Below are 14,152 nucleotides of genomic sequence, written 5' to 3'. Positions count from 1 at the left end.
GAGCCAAATCATTTTGCATTGTAGAAGACAAAAAAAAAAGAGGCTGCCATTGAAAAGCAAGAAAATCCCAATTACAAAGTCCCCAAGTTCCTAAACACATATCGTGAAAGTATGTGCAGTTCTGTGGCATATGGCAAATCAATTACTAGTTTAAATTTTAAAACAAAAACATGGTAAATGTGTTGCTCAAATAATCAAGAACAACGGTTTGGTTTAGATTACAGCGGCCACTAGAGTTTTGAATACAATTAATCATCATTCCAGGCACCAGGAAGCCATATTGACACTTATTCCTAATTTGAATATTTAATTAGGGTGAAGTTCTTCATCAAATTATCACAGAACTGGGAGGAAAGCCTAAAAGATTTAAACAATTACTACTTTAACCCTTACTCAACTGCTCACCTGTGAGCACAACTATCTCCTCCTGTTCTGCAAAGCTGGAATATGACGACGCAGTGTGACAAGGCAGGATGCAAAATGCACTACAAATATCCTGGGAAAGGGGAACAGACATCCCAAAGGGCCTCTCTGGAGAGACCAGGCTGGCACAGGCTTTTGCTTCTGACTGCTTGTGCTCCTTGACCTTTGCCAGGACAAACCTTTTGGGCTGTATCTCTATTTCAGCATCAAGTGTGGCTCCTTCCAGGGCTTTTTTTGTTTGGGGCTTGTTGTTGGTTTGGTTATTTTTAATTGAAGAGCCTGCCCAGAAGCACCTACCAGGCTCTTGCTGCCCACAGCTGACCTGGCACAGTCACCTGCTCCTGCCTGGGAGGTTTCCCAGCCCTGGCCCTGCACCAGGAGCTCCTGGGGTGGGGCTGGACCCCAGTGCTGCTCCAGACCTGCCGTACCTCCAGTACCCCATAGGCACCCTCCCTCTGCACAGCCCTGCCTCCAATCGCTCAAACGCCCCTCTATGTGCTGTATTAATCCATATAAGAAAATCTCTTTTAATGAGGAGTGATATACTTATGAACTCTCTAGAGTCATAATTAGAGCAAACTAATTGAAGTTGTGTTTTGACACACTTTCCAAATTCACGGGTACTGCATGACATATTCACAGCACTACTGCTGCACACCGTGGTGACAGCAAAATCATTAGGCTAATAACACTTATTTGCATTCTGATCATGCCAGCAGCGGCCGTTAAATGCTGCCTCAACCAGCACTCGTTTACTCAGAAAGTTTCCACTGAAAGATATTAACAGTAATTATTAGTACTTTAGTGACTCTCTGACGTTAAGGAATGGCAACTCGCAGAGACTATCCCCATGCCAATTACCTGCCTTTTGAACTGTCACCAGAAGCAGCTTTGCTCCTCCCCAAAGATGAGCAGCGAGGCAGTTTGGTGCACTGGGAGGACGGACAAGTCCTGGCAAGGCCAGGCCCAGGGCTCCAGCCTTCCCCTGCACAGCTGGAGTCAAACCCTGCTGCTCCAGCACTGCTCCAACACCAAACCTATTTTTCCCCAGCAGACGATAATTTCAAGACAATTTAGAGCAAGTTTAATCACCCTCTTCACTTCAGTTGCTCTTTTATTCAGCAAATCCTAGAACAAGTCAGCATGTGATGAGGGGATCCCTCATGTGCAGGCAAAGGGGATTTGAGGTCTGTGCACATTATGGCCACTTTTTGAACATTTTCGGAGAGAAACTCACATAAAACAGGCCCAGGAATGCCTGACAGTTCCAAACCTGTTATTAAGAACTGTCTGCAGGAAGGTGATGAACTGCTTTTGAAGTGAGGGGGCAAGTACTCATAAAACAGAGCAGAGGATCACAAGGGGAAGTGCCAGATATCAAAGGATGCTTCATAATTCATACAAAAATATCAACAATCTACAGCAAAAACCCAATTGGTAAGTTGGGCTTTGGACCCAGCAGTGACAGACTGGGTGGTAGAAGTGTGACACCCAGAGCAGCATGTGAACCATCAGGCAGCAAAGTTTGATTTTTTCACAACAACCTTCAGAACAGTGCTGCAAAACCTCATGGGAATACCTTTCCAAAAAAAAGAAAAAAAACTCAAAAAAACAACCTTACTTTTCATAAACAATGATCATGCAAAGATCATTCCTCATGAAAAATGGAGAACGGAACAATTACATTTCAAGCTGTAGAAAGCTGAAAACACATCTAAAATGAGTGAATATCAGACTGTAGTTCTCAAGAAATACAATCCAACACGGAAGCCTTGCTTATGAAGACCTGAGGCGCATTTCTGAGAAAGAAGCTGCTGGGGTTCTATGAACTGGCACCAGAGGACTTGGCAACCACCCTCTAGCAGGAGGCAGTCCCGGGCAGCAGCTCGCAGCCACCGCCACAGCAGGTACCTGTGGTTCCAGCACTGGCTAGATCCCAGCTACAGCATTTCTTCACAGCCCTTAACTTTGACTGTGCTGGGGCACTGAGATGCCAGAACACCTACCTCATACTCCAAAGAGCTGCAATGAAAACCTAAACTACGAGGCAAGAATCACCTCGGGTAATGGACTTCATTCCAGACAATCTATTCTAATCGTGTAAACCAAATATTTAAATACTTTTTAAAACCTCCCTGACCCTTTCCCTAAAACAAGCAACATATGGGCTTTGTAAGCATTTCATCTCATTCCAAGCTACTAAAATATCCTGTTTCCTAAGAATCAGTGAGAACTGGGGTGCCAGATTCAGAATTTATAAAAGCCCAATGGCAGGAGAGAATGAAAAAGGGAGTGAGCGATTCTTTCCACATTCAGATGTCCCTGCTCAGCTTTCCCAGCTGCACGAAGGGAGGAGGGCCCAGCGGGTGCCTCTGGCAGCCCCTCCCCAGGGGCCTGCACCCCACGGGACACGGTGCTGAGCCCCCTCTCCAGCAGGAGCGGCCGCTGCCCGAACGCACGGCCCCAGCGATGCTCACGAGGGCACGTGGTCTGCTCAGACCAGCAACCCAAAATCAAAGGCCTAATGCAGAAAGAAGCTCCCGCAGCTTCCTCTACATGGGGATTAACTCAGATCAGAGCAATTGAGTAACTAGGACAGAGCAGCTGCCAAACAATAGAAAAAACCCCAACAAGTTTAATTTACGCCGCTTGGAAATCTGAGCTGCAGCCCATTAAATCCTTACAGGCAGAGGCTGCATCAAAGAGCTGAGACCTGGCACTGCAAGCATGAAGTGCTTATGAAGTGGCTGTCTCAGCTGAGCAGCGCCGTGTCTCGGGAGGCTGCGGCGGCAAGCATGCGGCTTCCACATCCTTCACGAGCTGCTCTCCAGAGTCAGGAGTTTTCAGATAATGAAGCAGTAGGGAAAAATTGCCAAACAGCAGAAATACTCCAGAAAGATAAATTACACGTGGTGTAAGCTTCCTGGGTTAGGAGTTTAAATTCTGCCCAATTAATCAGCGCAGCACAGCCCAGGCTCCCAGGGCAGATGCAGAGCCCCTTGCTGGGGACAGTGGTGCTGCCCAGGCAGACCCCTCTGCCCTGCAGGGCTGCAGGCACAGCCTGGCCTGCAGGAACACCCACGCTTTCCCTGCAAAACCTGTTAAACAAATATTCCACATAAAGACTCATTTGGGAAGAGCACATTGTCAGCACTTTGCCAGTAATAAATAATGACAGTCCAAACACTTTACTAAAAGCAATAAACTCAAGAAGTGTTTTGGAAAATGGTGAAAGTGATTGATTTAAAGGAAATATCTGAACACAACCACATGCATTTCAGGGTGAAAGCACAGATTACAAATCAGCAGTGGCAGAGATCATATTAAATAGCAGACAACACACAAGTTTTAGGGGAAAAAAGCTCAGTTTCCCTGCAGGGCTTATTTAACAACCTAGAGCACAGCTTCTCCAAATGGATACCTCCGGTTTGGACTTAACAACCCTATGCTATGCCCCAAAGAAAACATGCCTCCAGAAATACTGCTATAGCAGGAAGAGGACTCTCTATAAAGAAAAATTACTCTAAGATTGAAGCCTCTTCACTCAGAACACTCCACAAATTTTTCAATGCATTCTCAAAATTGGCCAAATCCATCAGGCTCCTTCTAATTACAGTTCATGGCTTTCCTTCTCAGCTGTTGCAAAGGACTCTTGTGCCTGGAAACCAACCCTACTGTTTAAACATTTTTTCCTAATCATCATTTTCTACCACTAAAACACACTGGACTGTGCCCAATTTTTGCACGTCTTCATCCAGCTGAGCTGGACGCAAGCCACACAGTCAGTGCTGTTTCATAACAAATCCTTTATGGGAACCAGACTCTGGAGAAACATGTGCCAGCCCCCCTCACCCACCCCAACCATCATGTTCAGATCTGCACAGCCTAAACACATCATGGGCATTTCATCCTTACATTTTGTTCCTCACCACCCTCACCAGAGAGGATCCATGGAAACACTCCGTCCAGGCTCCAACTTACTGTTTCAGTCTCACAGCATTTTCAACCCATCACTGCTGAGATGCGACCTCAGCCCTCATGACATCCTTGGCTTTTGGTAAGCAAGCAATTTCAAAATAGGAATGTTGTGCTGTGTTTCATGATGCAAGTGATTTGAGCATTCAAGCCACATAATATTTTCAAAATAGAATAATTGGTAACTACTTTTTAACTTGATCTTATAGGTATTTTCCAATGCAAATGATTTTACAATTAGTTGCAAGTCAGAAGGTGGTTTTAAGGGAGGGATTTAGGGCAGAACCCCACTACTCTGTGTAGGCATTCTGGCCCTCACGCCACCAGCAGTGGCTGCCCCTGTGCAATGGCAGCTTTCTCAGGATTTGGCCTTTCTCTACAACACAGCAGAACAGCATTGAAGCCCTGGAACCCTTTCCCTTACAGATGCCTCATAAAAATCTATTTTAAATGACTTAAATAAATTATTATAGCTATTTCTAAATAATAGGGTAGCTACTTAAAAAATAGGAAAGGCAGAAGGCTTCCCTTCCATTACCACACTGCAGAGTCAGGTTGGTGCATCCCAGCCCCAGCTTGGGTCTCCACACTGGCTTGTTGGGGTTGCTTTATGACCTGCCTCGATTGCACATCATCAGCCTGCAGCAGAAAGCCACAGACTGATCACTTCCCAAGCTTATACCACCAATTTCAAACCCTGCTAATAAATCAATCTGAAAAATCAGGCTTCTCTGCCTAGCAAAGAAATTCCTACATTCTTCAACATGAAGCTCCACTGGGAGCGGAGAACAGGAACAAATTGTTCCCTTTTCCTAAGGAGGGGCCAGCTTAACTAGTGAAAAGGTAACTGGGAGCTCAGAAGGAAAATGCACACATCTTGCTCTTATTCCAGGTGTTTAGGTAGAGCAATTGCTATTTGTGTATCAAAGCCAGAGCTGCACTTCCCTGGGGCAGTGCTCTGGCAGAGCAGCGCTCAGAGCCCTGAGCACTTGGTAGCTCACACTGCCCTGCTCCGAGCAGGGAGGGAAGCAGGGAGCCACAGCTGCCGTGGGACCAGCCAAGGGGGTACAGAGTCCCTGCTGCCAGACATCCCGGGAAGGCAGCTGGAGGAGCTCTGCCCTTCTGAACCTGTACACCGACTGCTGCACTGACACATCACCCAAATGCAAGTGGACTGCAGCCAGCTCTTCCCTCTCCAGGTAAATCATTAACCTTCCAGATGACAGCCTCACAAACCAAACGACTGAACGATTCCAGGGTCAGTGCAAATCTACGTTTCCAAAACCTCACACCAACAAGTGAAAGTGGTGACTGAATCCTGGTCTCTCCAAGAGGAAGATTAAATGCCTGTGACACATCATCTGCAATCAGAGTGCTCCTTTCCCCAAAGTATCCGTCACAGATTGATAACATCCACACAAAAAGTTAAGTGCAATTATGGCTGTCACTGTAAAACACACTTCGACAGCGCTGACTGACATCCTGCTTGCAGCTGACGAACTCTGAGCGGGCTGCTCAAGTGACAGTGGCACAGGCTCCTGCTGCACCTTGAGGAGGGATGCTGAACTGCTCCCAAGCCACAGGAGCCAGCTGGGCTCACGGAGCACCACAGCAGGGATGGAGCCACCACGCAGGCAGCTGCGAGGCAGAATGGCTCTGTGCATAATCACAGCAGTCAGGGACTTGCTTCCAAAACACTGGAACCAGACTCCAAGAGGAGAACATCACCCATAAACCCAACAGAGCCTGAGCTGTGGCAGAGCTGAGCCCTGAGACCCTGCTGGGGTCTGGCAATCGTGGATGCATAGGCTGGGTGAAGCAAAAGTGTGCCAAAACTCAGGTGAGTTACCTGTTACCACCGCCTCCTTTGGGGGAGGATTACACCCTGCTCCCCAAAATGCTGCTGCCATGCAGCACAACCCTCGCGCACAGAGCAGAGGTACTGAGCGAAGTTACATCAAGCTCCTTCACATAACTCAAGCCTACAAAAGCCATCCTTCAGCAGCAGGATGGGAACCTGCAAGAGCATTTCTTCAGACTGCTATTAGTGCCAAGAAGCTGTTCCAAGAGTTGGAGAGAAAAGACAGTGAAGCACTTGGTGAGCCGCACACTGGCACGGCCACGCTCCAGAGCACAGCACACCACCCTCAGCGGGCCTGCCAGGGCTGCTGTTGGAGGCCACTGAGCCAGATGCCTGTAGAAGAAAACACGAAGGAGAGGAAATGGCTGAAAAATACCATATGAAGGCCAGAACAACTATCAAACAAAGCCTCCCCTTGTGCAGCCCTGACTGTGAGCCATAAGCCTGTGACACGCAGAAGCAGCACTGCTGATGGGCACCGACCTGTGGAGCTCACACCTCTGTTACATGACAACTCTGTGATGGCCACCATCCACTGCCATCAGCACCTTACACCACAGAGCAGAGGGGCTAGTGCAGAAAAAACATATCCCACAGTAAAAACTCCTTCCATTTTAGGTTTAGTTGTACATAGGGGTTTAGTTTATATCCAGTGTTAGCAATTGTTCTGAAGCTCCCTCTTGATTCAGAATTATTCTAAATGCAGACACAACTGAAGAGAGCAGCTGAGATACCTGACCAGCCCAACAGCAGACTCTCCACAGTGCTCCATGCAGCATTGCTCACCAGTGCTTCCTCACTACTGAGGCAGCTTCAGAACAACCCACTGCTATTCCTATCAGGATATATCCACATGGAAAAAACCAGCAAACTCGCTGCCAGTATAATCTCCTCTCTCTATGGTGACATGAAAATAAGAGATCACTTGTGACTACAATCTTTCACAAACACTGTGTTGAGTAACTCACCACATTGCTGACAGTGTTAGAAAAGGCCTTCAAGTTGTCTCTGTTCCCTGTAATAATTAAATATTTGCAGGATGCACCTTTATATACATTTCTATTTCTTAAAAAATATATTGGATAATAAATAACCAAAGTAAAAAAACAGACATGAAAGATGCTTTGAATGATCAGGCTGGTGGTGTAAAAGTTACCTGTAAATCACACGTAGGGTGTGAGAGTGGAGCTGGCTACAGACAGGTGGGTTTTACTACAAGGCATTAATGTAACATTCAATTATTCCACTGCATACTGGCTGGTTTAACTCAGCCAAATTAGAATACATTTTATATTGACTATTTTGACATTTGCTTTATTTGGCAAGTAAAACAAAACTGATCCAATTTCCTTGCAGCCATTGTAAACCATAAACTGCACAACAAGAGGTTATAAAATATATAAGCCTTGTAAACACTTCTTTTCAGACTGTCACTGATGCTTTGAGCTCTAATTTCGGCCCTGTTCCCAACAGCTCTGACACTGCTCTGCAGCCTTCCCTGGTCAGCTATGAAGTGACCCTTCCACATTCAGTGATTAAGCTCTGTCTTTGACATTCTTGTGCTATGATAATTTTTTTTTTCTTTATTGTGGAAATCTGCCCAGACAGAACTCTTTGCAGAATGAAAATTAAGATCTGTGAAATCAAGACATCTTTCTCTCTGATCTTCCACAGCCTGGGCTGGCATCTAGCTTATGTCCAGCAGAGCTTCAGAATAACATCTCAGGTCCTAGTGGGACAGGCTGGAATCTCTAGAAAACTGCTGGCTTTTCATCTCTTTTGCCTCCATCTCTGAGAAGCATGACAGCATGTCTGCCTGCAGTACACCTGACAGCAAGCACTGTGCCAGGGCATGGCAGCTTACCAAGCAAAACTCTCAGTGAAAGAAACACCCAAATGCTTTGGAAAGCTCAAAGAGCCACCACAGAACCGTGGATTTCAGTCTGGGTCATGGGTGAAGGCTCAAATGTACACACCTGCCTTAAGGAGGTACCTGATAGCTTTCTGGGGAACATGCTACAGCAGTTTAAAAGCATAACTCTGAAATGACCTGTAAATCAAGATTCTAAAGGACTCAAGCAATTTCCACCCATGTGATATAATGACCTTTGTACACAAACTGGGCCTTGGAACTCCTCTCTACTTCCTTTGAAATTCCAGCTCTCACTAGCTACTGTAATGTTGTAAAGTATCTGCAGTGTAGAAAATGCCTAGTGCAAAAATACATGTACACACAATAGGCAAAAGCACCAAGGGACCCGAGGAGAATGTGCTGTCCCCTGGCAACAGCCTGGCCCAGTCTGTGAGCCTCAGCAGCAGGAGCACAATTCACACTGGGTGCTGTGCTTTCAGAGTGAATGTCAGGAGTGCAAAGTTCTCCGTTTCGTCACTGTCTGGGCTGGTTTGTTGTTTAACAACATCTCTTTGTCCAGAGAAATCCAGCAAGTAAGCTGTCAGTACAGCACTACTGGTATATGAAAGTCTACACACCAGAATATCCGTTGATACACACACAGAAATATTTCCAGTAACACAGGGGGAACAGCCTGGACAGACACCACTGCCCAGCAGTGCTGCTCCCATCAGACACCACAAGATGAGCAGGCTGCTGTGCGCACTCATGTCAGCTGCATAACTGGAGCTCAGTAACTGAGTTCAAGAAAATAAAAAACCAAGAACCAGCACTTCAAACCATGAACAGACTGATCCTGGAGATGAGCAAAACCTGTTTCCCTTCTGAAGTCTGCAGAGACACTTCTCCTTCCCTCTGGTTAAGGAGAACAATCAGCCGGGCTGCAGCTCTGGCTCACCCTTCCAACATGTATATGTTGGAAGTCACAATATCCTGCATAGTTTAAAGCAAAAGAAAGGTACAGTCTGCTGTTTCCCTTCCTCTGCAGGCATTTCCTTTCTTCTGGCTTCTTCACCCATTTTTCCTTACACAACAACAGGCAAAGGAACTTCCAGCAGGCAAATACTTCAACGAACAGCCCGTTCCCTTATCAGATTGTGACACAATCATTCCATGCCGATGCAGCACCCTGGTCTTGGTTTCCCAGGCAAGGTGAGTAACCACAAGACATGCAGCATCAAGCAGAAGGAGCTGGAATGCAGAAAACCTACCTTGGCAGGTTGGGAGCGGGCGTTGAAGCCGGTGCTTGGGCGGGAGGAGCCGCAGGCTGTGCGGAGTCGTGGTTGCGCGGCACTCTGCCCATCCGATACCAGATACCCATGCTGTTCAGCTCCCTGGGAAAGCAACACACAGCACCGGTGCTGATGCTGCACACACGCACCAGCATCGGGCACTGACGTGTTTCACCAACACCTTGGTCAGTGAGAACAAGGGTAATTAAAAGAAAAGCAGGGGTGAGTTAACTCCTACATCAAACTCAGTAACACTTCTACTTACGTGGACTTTTCTAATGATAAGCTTCTCCCCTTACAAGCTACTACTTGGTAATTACAGGAGCACAGGGCCCTTGCTTTGGTATAACTGCATTCCTGACAACAGCTTCAGAGTGAGGGGTACTTACCCTATGAACGTGTACTGAGGAGGGGCTTGCTTGGATCTCCCCAGGATTCGGATATCGCAGATCGCTGCCTCTGTAGAATCTCGAGGGATGAATTTAATGCACAGCCTCTTCTTTCTGAAAGCTACTTCTTCTGCAAAAACAACCCAGGACACAGGGTGGGTTTTATGCAAGATTAGAGTATAAATGTTATTTACAGTCTCTCCAGGTACTAGGCAGGTAATTATGGCAGAACTGGTGCCAAAGAACAGACATATGTCAACAAACCAGTCAGTGCAGTGCCATTCAGAGGGGAATGTTCTATCAGATGTGCTCTTGGCACTGCAATATCAAGATCTCCTCCTACCTGCTGCAGAGATCAGCTCCCACGTGTGCCCAGTGCTGCCCCACAGAACAGAACAGCAGGTGACTCTGCCAGTTCTGCCTGCCTCTCGCACTCCCTTGCTCTTCCCCAGTACTGCATGCCTCACTGGCCTGGACAGCCATATCTAAACATTCCTCCCACAAGCACTGCCTCTAGGAATGTACCTGGAAGCTTCTGATACAACCAGTCAGTTCATTCTGCTATGTACTTCCAACCAGCCACTTCCAACCCACTGTGAGGAGGAGCAGGCAGAGCCTGCCATGCAGAGAGGCTGAGTGCAAGAGCTGTCTGTCCCAATCTCACACATCCCAAGTGTTAGTGACATCTCCTGATCAAGTCAGCAGGCACAGAAATTATACTCCCACCATGTTTGCCCTGGTTCTTTACAAGGACAAACCAAATTCACAAAGCAGTACGTGGCAGAACCTCCCACGAGGCAGGTGTGCTGCTCTGACCTGTGCGCTGAGGGTGGATGAATGCACTGCACAGCCCTTTCTGCTACGTGTCACAGAGCAATTGTTTCCATGTTATCCATCACGAAAAACTCAAGCCCATCAGAGTTAAGGCTTATCTGTATAATGAATTCACAGCTCTTCAGGCTGTTTACCAGCACACAGACAAAATCCACAACCCACAACCAGCGCTGGTGCTGTCTGTGACCACAGCTGGCACTGGCACACAGACACAGATTTGCAGTGCTTGGAAAACAATGCTCCATCTCACCCTAAGGAGTCTCAGGGTGAGCAGGGTGAGGTTCCTGTTTGGATGCAGGCACTTGGAAAGCAGGACAGAAGTCTACTGATATACTGAAAATCTAAAGAGCAGACGCTGAATGAAAATCTGGAAACAACTACAAACAAGTGCCTGCAAAATAAAAACCCTTCATCTTAATGTGAACAAATATCTCCCAACTTAAAATATGCTGTCACTTCAACAGATGGCAAGCAGCCCTGTCTCCATAGGCTCCTCCTGTTTCATAATCCACACCTTGAGAAACAGTAATCCATTCCAGCCTCTGAAATGTGCTGCTGCCCTAGCACAAATAACCATACAGACAGTGTGAGGTGTGCCAATAGAGCATCTGTGCATGCAGCTTGCAGTTACAGTGGTGTTTTTAAAGATGGTAAATACCTGCATCCCTGAAGTCTAGTCTTCCCCTGCTTTGAAAAAGTAGGGCTTCTGTTTGAAGTGCCTAAAACTCGTTTTAGGAGTCTAGGATTTAAAGCTTCTGAAAATCTTCTCAAGACCTACTAAAGAGTACTGTATTAAATGTATTAACTGCAAGTCAGCTGCCATTTTGAGAGGAGCACAGAGACACCTGTAACCATAAATCTAACTTTGAACAAAATTAGTGCCTCTTATTTGACTTTCTCTGCAAGTACAAAGCTGAGTACTTGCTTCTGTCTACGTTGTCTTTCACACCACTTCCTTAGTACAGGCAGTGCCTCTGCGTTAAAGACTGTCACAGTCACAACCCAATGCATTTCAAACTAATGGCAAAGCCCCCTTCCACCTTTCCACCAGGACTTTCACAGAAGTTGAAGCAGCACAGTAAGGTCCAGCACTCCCAGGGGTCAGCAGGATAAGCCAACAATTCTACCTCATACCACAAATGCCCAAGAATTTTCCAGAAGCAGAGAGTGACCTGGAAGACCTTTCACTTCCAGGCCACAGGTTCCAGTCAGAACCAGATGACAGTGACTGAAAAACCATCCTCATGCGCTGCAGCCCCAGAGGAATGATTCCCTGCAAAGCAGGTTGATGTAACCCCTCGGCTGGATTTCATCACTGACATACACTGGGACCAGCCCCTCTGTGACGAGCAGTTGCATGCCGGGCACCAGCACCACTCCTGCCATCCTCTCACACTCCACTCCCATGGGGCTTGTCCCCTGCCAGCCCAATGCCCTCAGTGGAGCCACCAGACGTGGCTCCAGCTGCTGCTGGCACACGTCCCAGGGGAGCTGAACACACTGTTTGGGAACTGCTCACTTGCATGTTGCAGCGAAGCAATTCTACCTTGCAGAAATGAGAATGATATTCCCCCTGGACACTGCACTCGTGCCTTGTGTCAGCCAGCACTAACATACCTGACATCCCTCAGTTGCCGGCAGGACAGGAGCCCCCGTTCTCCCACAGCAGGAGATGTACAGTGGGAGGGCACAAACACACACCCCCTTCCTTTCAGTGCATTTCTGAACACCCCTTGGCACAGCAGCTCTGCTCCTGCTAGGCCCAGTCCACTCTTCAAACTGAAAAAGGAAACTCTCCCTTCCTGCCCCAGAGATATGGGACTCTAGCAGGTGAGTGAAGACAGACAGGCGGCCCCATTAAACAGCCTGAGGAGGACAAGAAAACCAAAGGCTGTTTTACTGCAGCCCAGAGCTGCCTCTAAAAGTGCACATGCCACCCCAGAGAGCAGAAGTGCTGGGAGCAACCCTCTGCCTGGGACACAGCTCTCCTCTGCCTGTCCACACAAGCACTGGCAGAGTGGGACCGAGGAACAGATGCCAACTTACGTGTATCAATGGTCTCCTGGATGGGCATGAAGCCTACAGGTAAAGTGTCCTTGATATCAATGAGCTTCATGTCGACCAAGACGTTGCCTAAATGACTCTTTGGAGAGAGACAAGAAACAGTTGATTATGACAATGTCACCACAAATTAAACCCCAGATCTTCCCACCTGCTGAAGCCTGAGATGCCTTGTCATTGCATCTGACCAGAGCTTTAGAAATGGTAAGAATGTACCAAGGCAACCCTTGCATGCGTCCTCTCAACAGGAACCAAATAATGACTGACTATGAGATACCAGACAACTTTCAGCATTTAAAATTCTAACACCTCATCCACTGCCATATTTCCAGATCTTTGGAAGCACAGCCAATTCTTCCCCTTGTAGGCACAGCAGCCTGAAGTACTACTTTCACCAAGCCATCCACTGAGCAGGTTCCCTCAGTTCTTACACACTCTACATTTACAAGAGCAACATGACATTTCCACGACAGTAACAGCGAAAAGCATTACAGGATGATGGCTTATGCACGCAGAGCCAAAGTTATTACACGCATTAGCTAATCAGTACTGAATAGACAGGGTTCTAGCTCCAAAGGCAGTGCGCTCCAGAAGCACAGGCCATTTGGAACAACAAACTTCATTTAGAGTCCATATGAATTCTGAACTCATGCCTTGTCCTATTAATCAAGGCTTGAAGAGCTCAGAGCCCAATTCAGAGTGACAGCCTCCACAATGGTTTAGAGACCAGATTTTCTTTGCGGTTTTCAATAAAACCAGCACTGCAGCCAATAATCTGGGGTCACATATGAAAGAACACATTTGAGGTACTGCACAGCCTCTATAAACAGAAACACAACACAGCACAATTAAATTTTAATCCCAAGCTATGAAACTGTGTCACTGAGTTTTACTATTACTGGTTGCAAAGTACCTCCTTTCGTTTTTATCTGGCAAGAGTTTTTCAGACAAACCTGTACTCCCTGATTATTTCACCGAACTTCTTACAAAATATTTATATTTGCAGGTTCTGAAATAAGGGGAGGTCAGGTGTGAGTTTATTTTTGGGAGGTCCTGCATTTAATGGTCAGCTCCTCACCAGAAGGGTGAGCAGACCTGCAGCCCTGTCCCACCAGACACAAGTGCGGCACACATCCCCTGCTCACATGAAGAGGCCAAAGACAGGCAGCCCCCACACGCCTCTGACCACGAGTTCCAGGGCATCTTGGAGCAAGCAATGCTGGATGCTGCCAAGCCTGAATGTGTCACTTAACATGGTCCTGGCACAGCAAACAGCAGACAAAGCAGTTGCTGCTGATTCATCTTTCATGTTTTATTTATTTAAGCTGTCTGTGTTACATCAGCGGCAACTTTCTGCTAAGCCACCAACCAGTCCTCAATCAGCAGCAGACAGGTAGAGAGGCGTCCCCAAAGAGCTCGTTAGCTGCTGGAACCCCGGGAGTCAGCTCTGCCAGGTGCACAGCAG

General features: G+C 47.1%; 1 protein-coding gene across 8 annotated transcripts in view; it reads right to left on the bottom strand.

Annotated features, from left to right (window-relative positions):
* The window catches only part of MVB12B (multivesicular body subunit 12B), a 56,685-nt gene that overhangs the window by 30,098 nt on the left and 12,435 nt on the right, over positions 1-14,152 (bottom strand). For all 8 annotated transcript variants that reach the window (XR_014616673.1, XR_014616674.1, XM_084219939.1 and 5 more), the window contains 3 exons: positions 12,673-12,769; positions 9,793-9,922; positions 9,383-9,505 (listed from right to left, as the gene is read on the bottom strand). Coding sequence is in view for 6 of the 8 variants with exons in the window: in XM_084219939.1 (XP_084076065.1) it covers positions 9,383-9,505; positions 9,793-9,922; positions 12,673-12,769 (350 nt within the window). In the remaining 2 variants the exon portion in view is untranslated. The remainder of the gene's footprint in view (positions 1-9,382; positions 9,506-9,792; positions 9,923-12,672; positions 12,770-14,152) is intronic.

The sequence above is a fragment of the Fringilla coelebs genome (genome assembly GCF_963513975.1).
Source record: "Fringilla coelebs genome assembly, chromosome: 21".
Taxonomy (NCBI): Eukaryota; Metazoa; Chordata; class Aves; order Passeriformes; family Fringillidae; genus Fringilla; species Fringilla coelebs.
The sequence above is the reverse complement of the archived record's forward strand: the minus strand, read 5'-3'. Positions and strand labels throughout refer to the sequence as shown.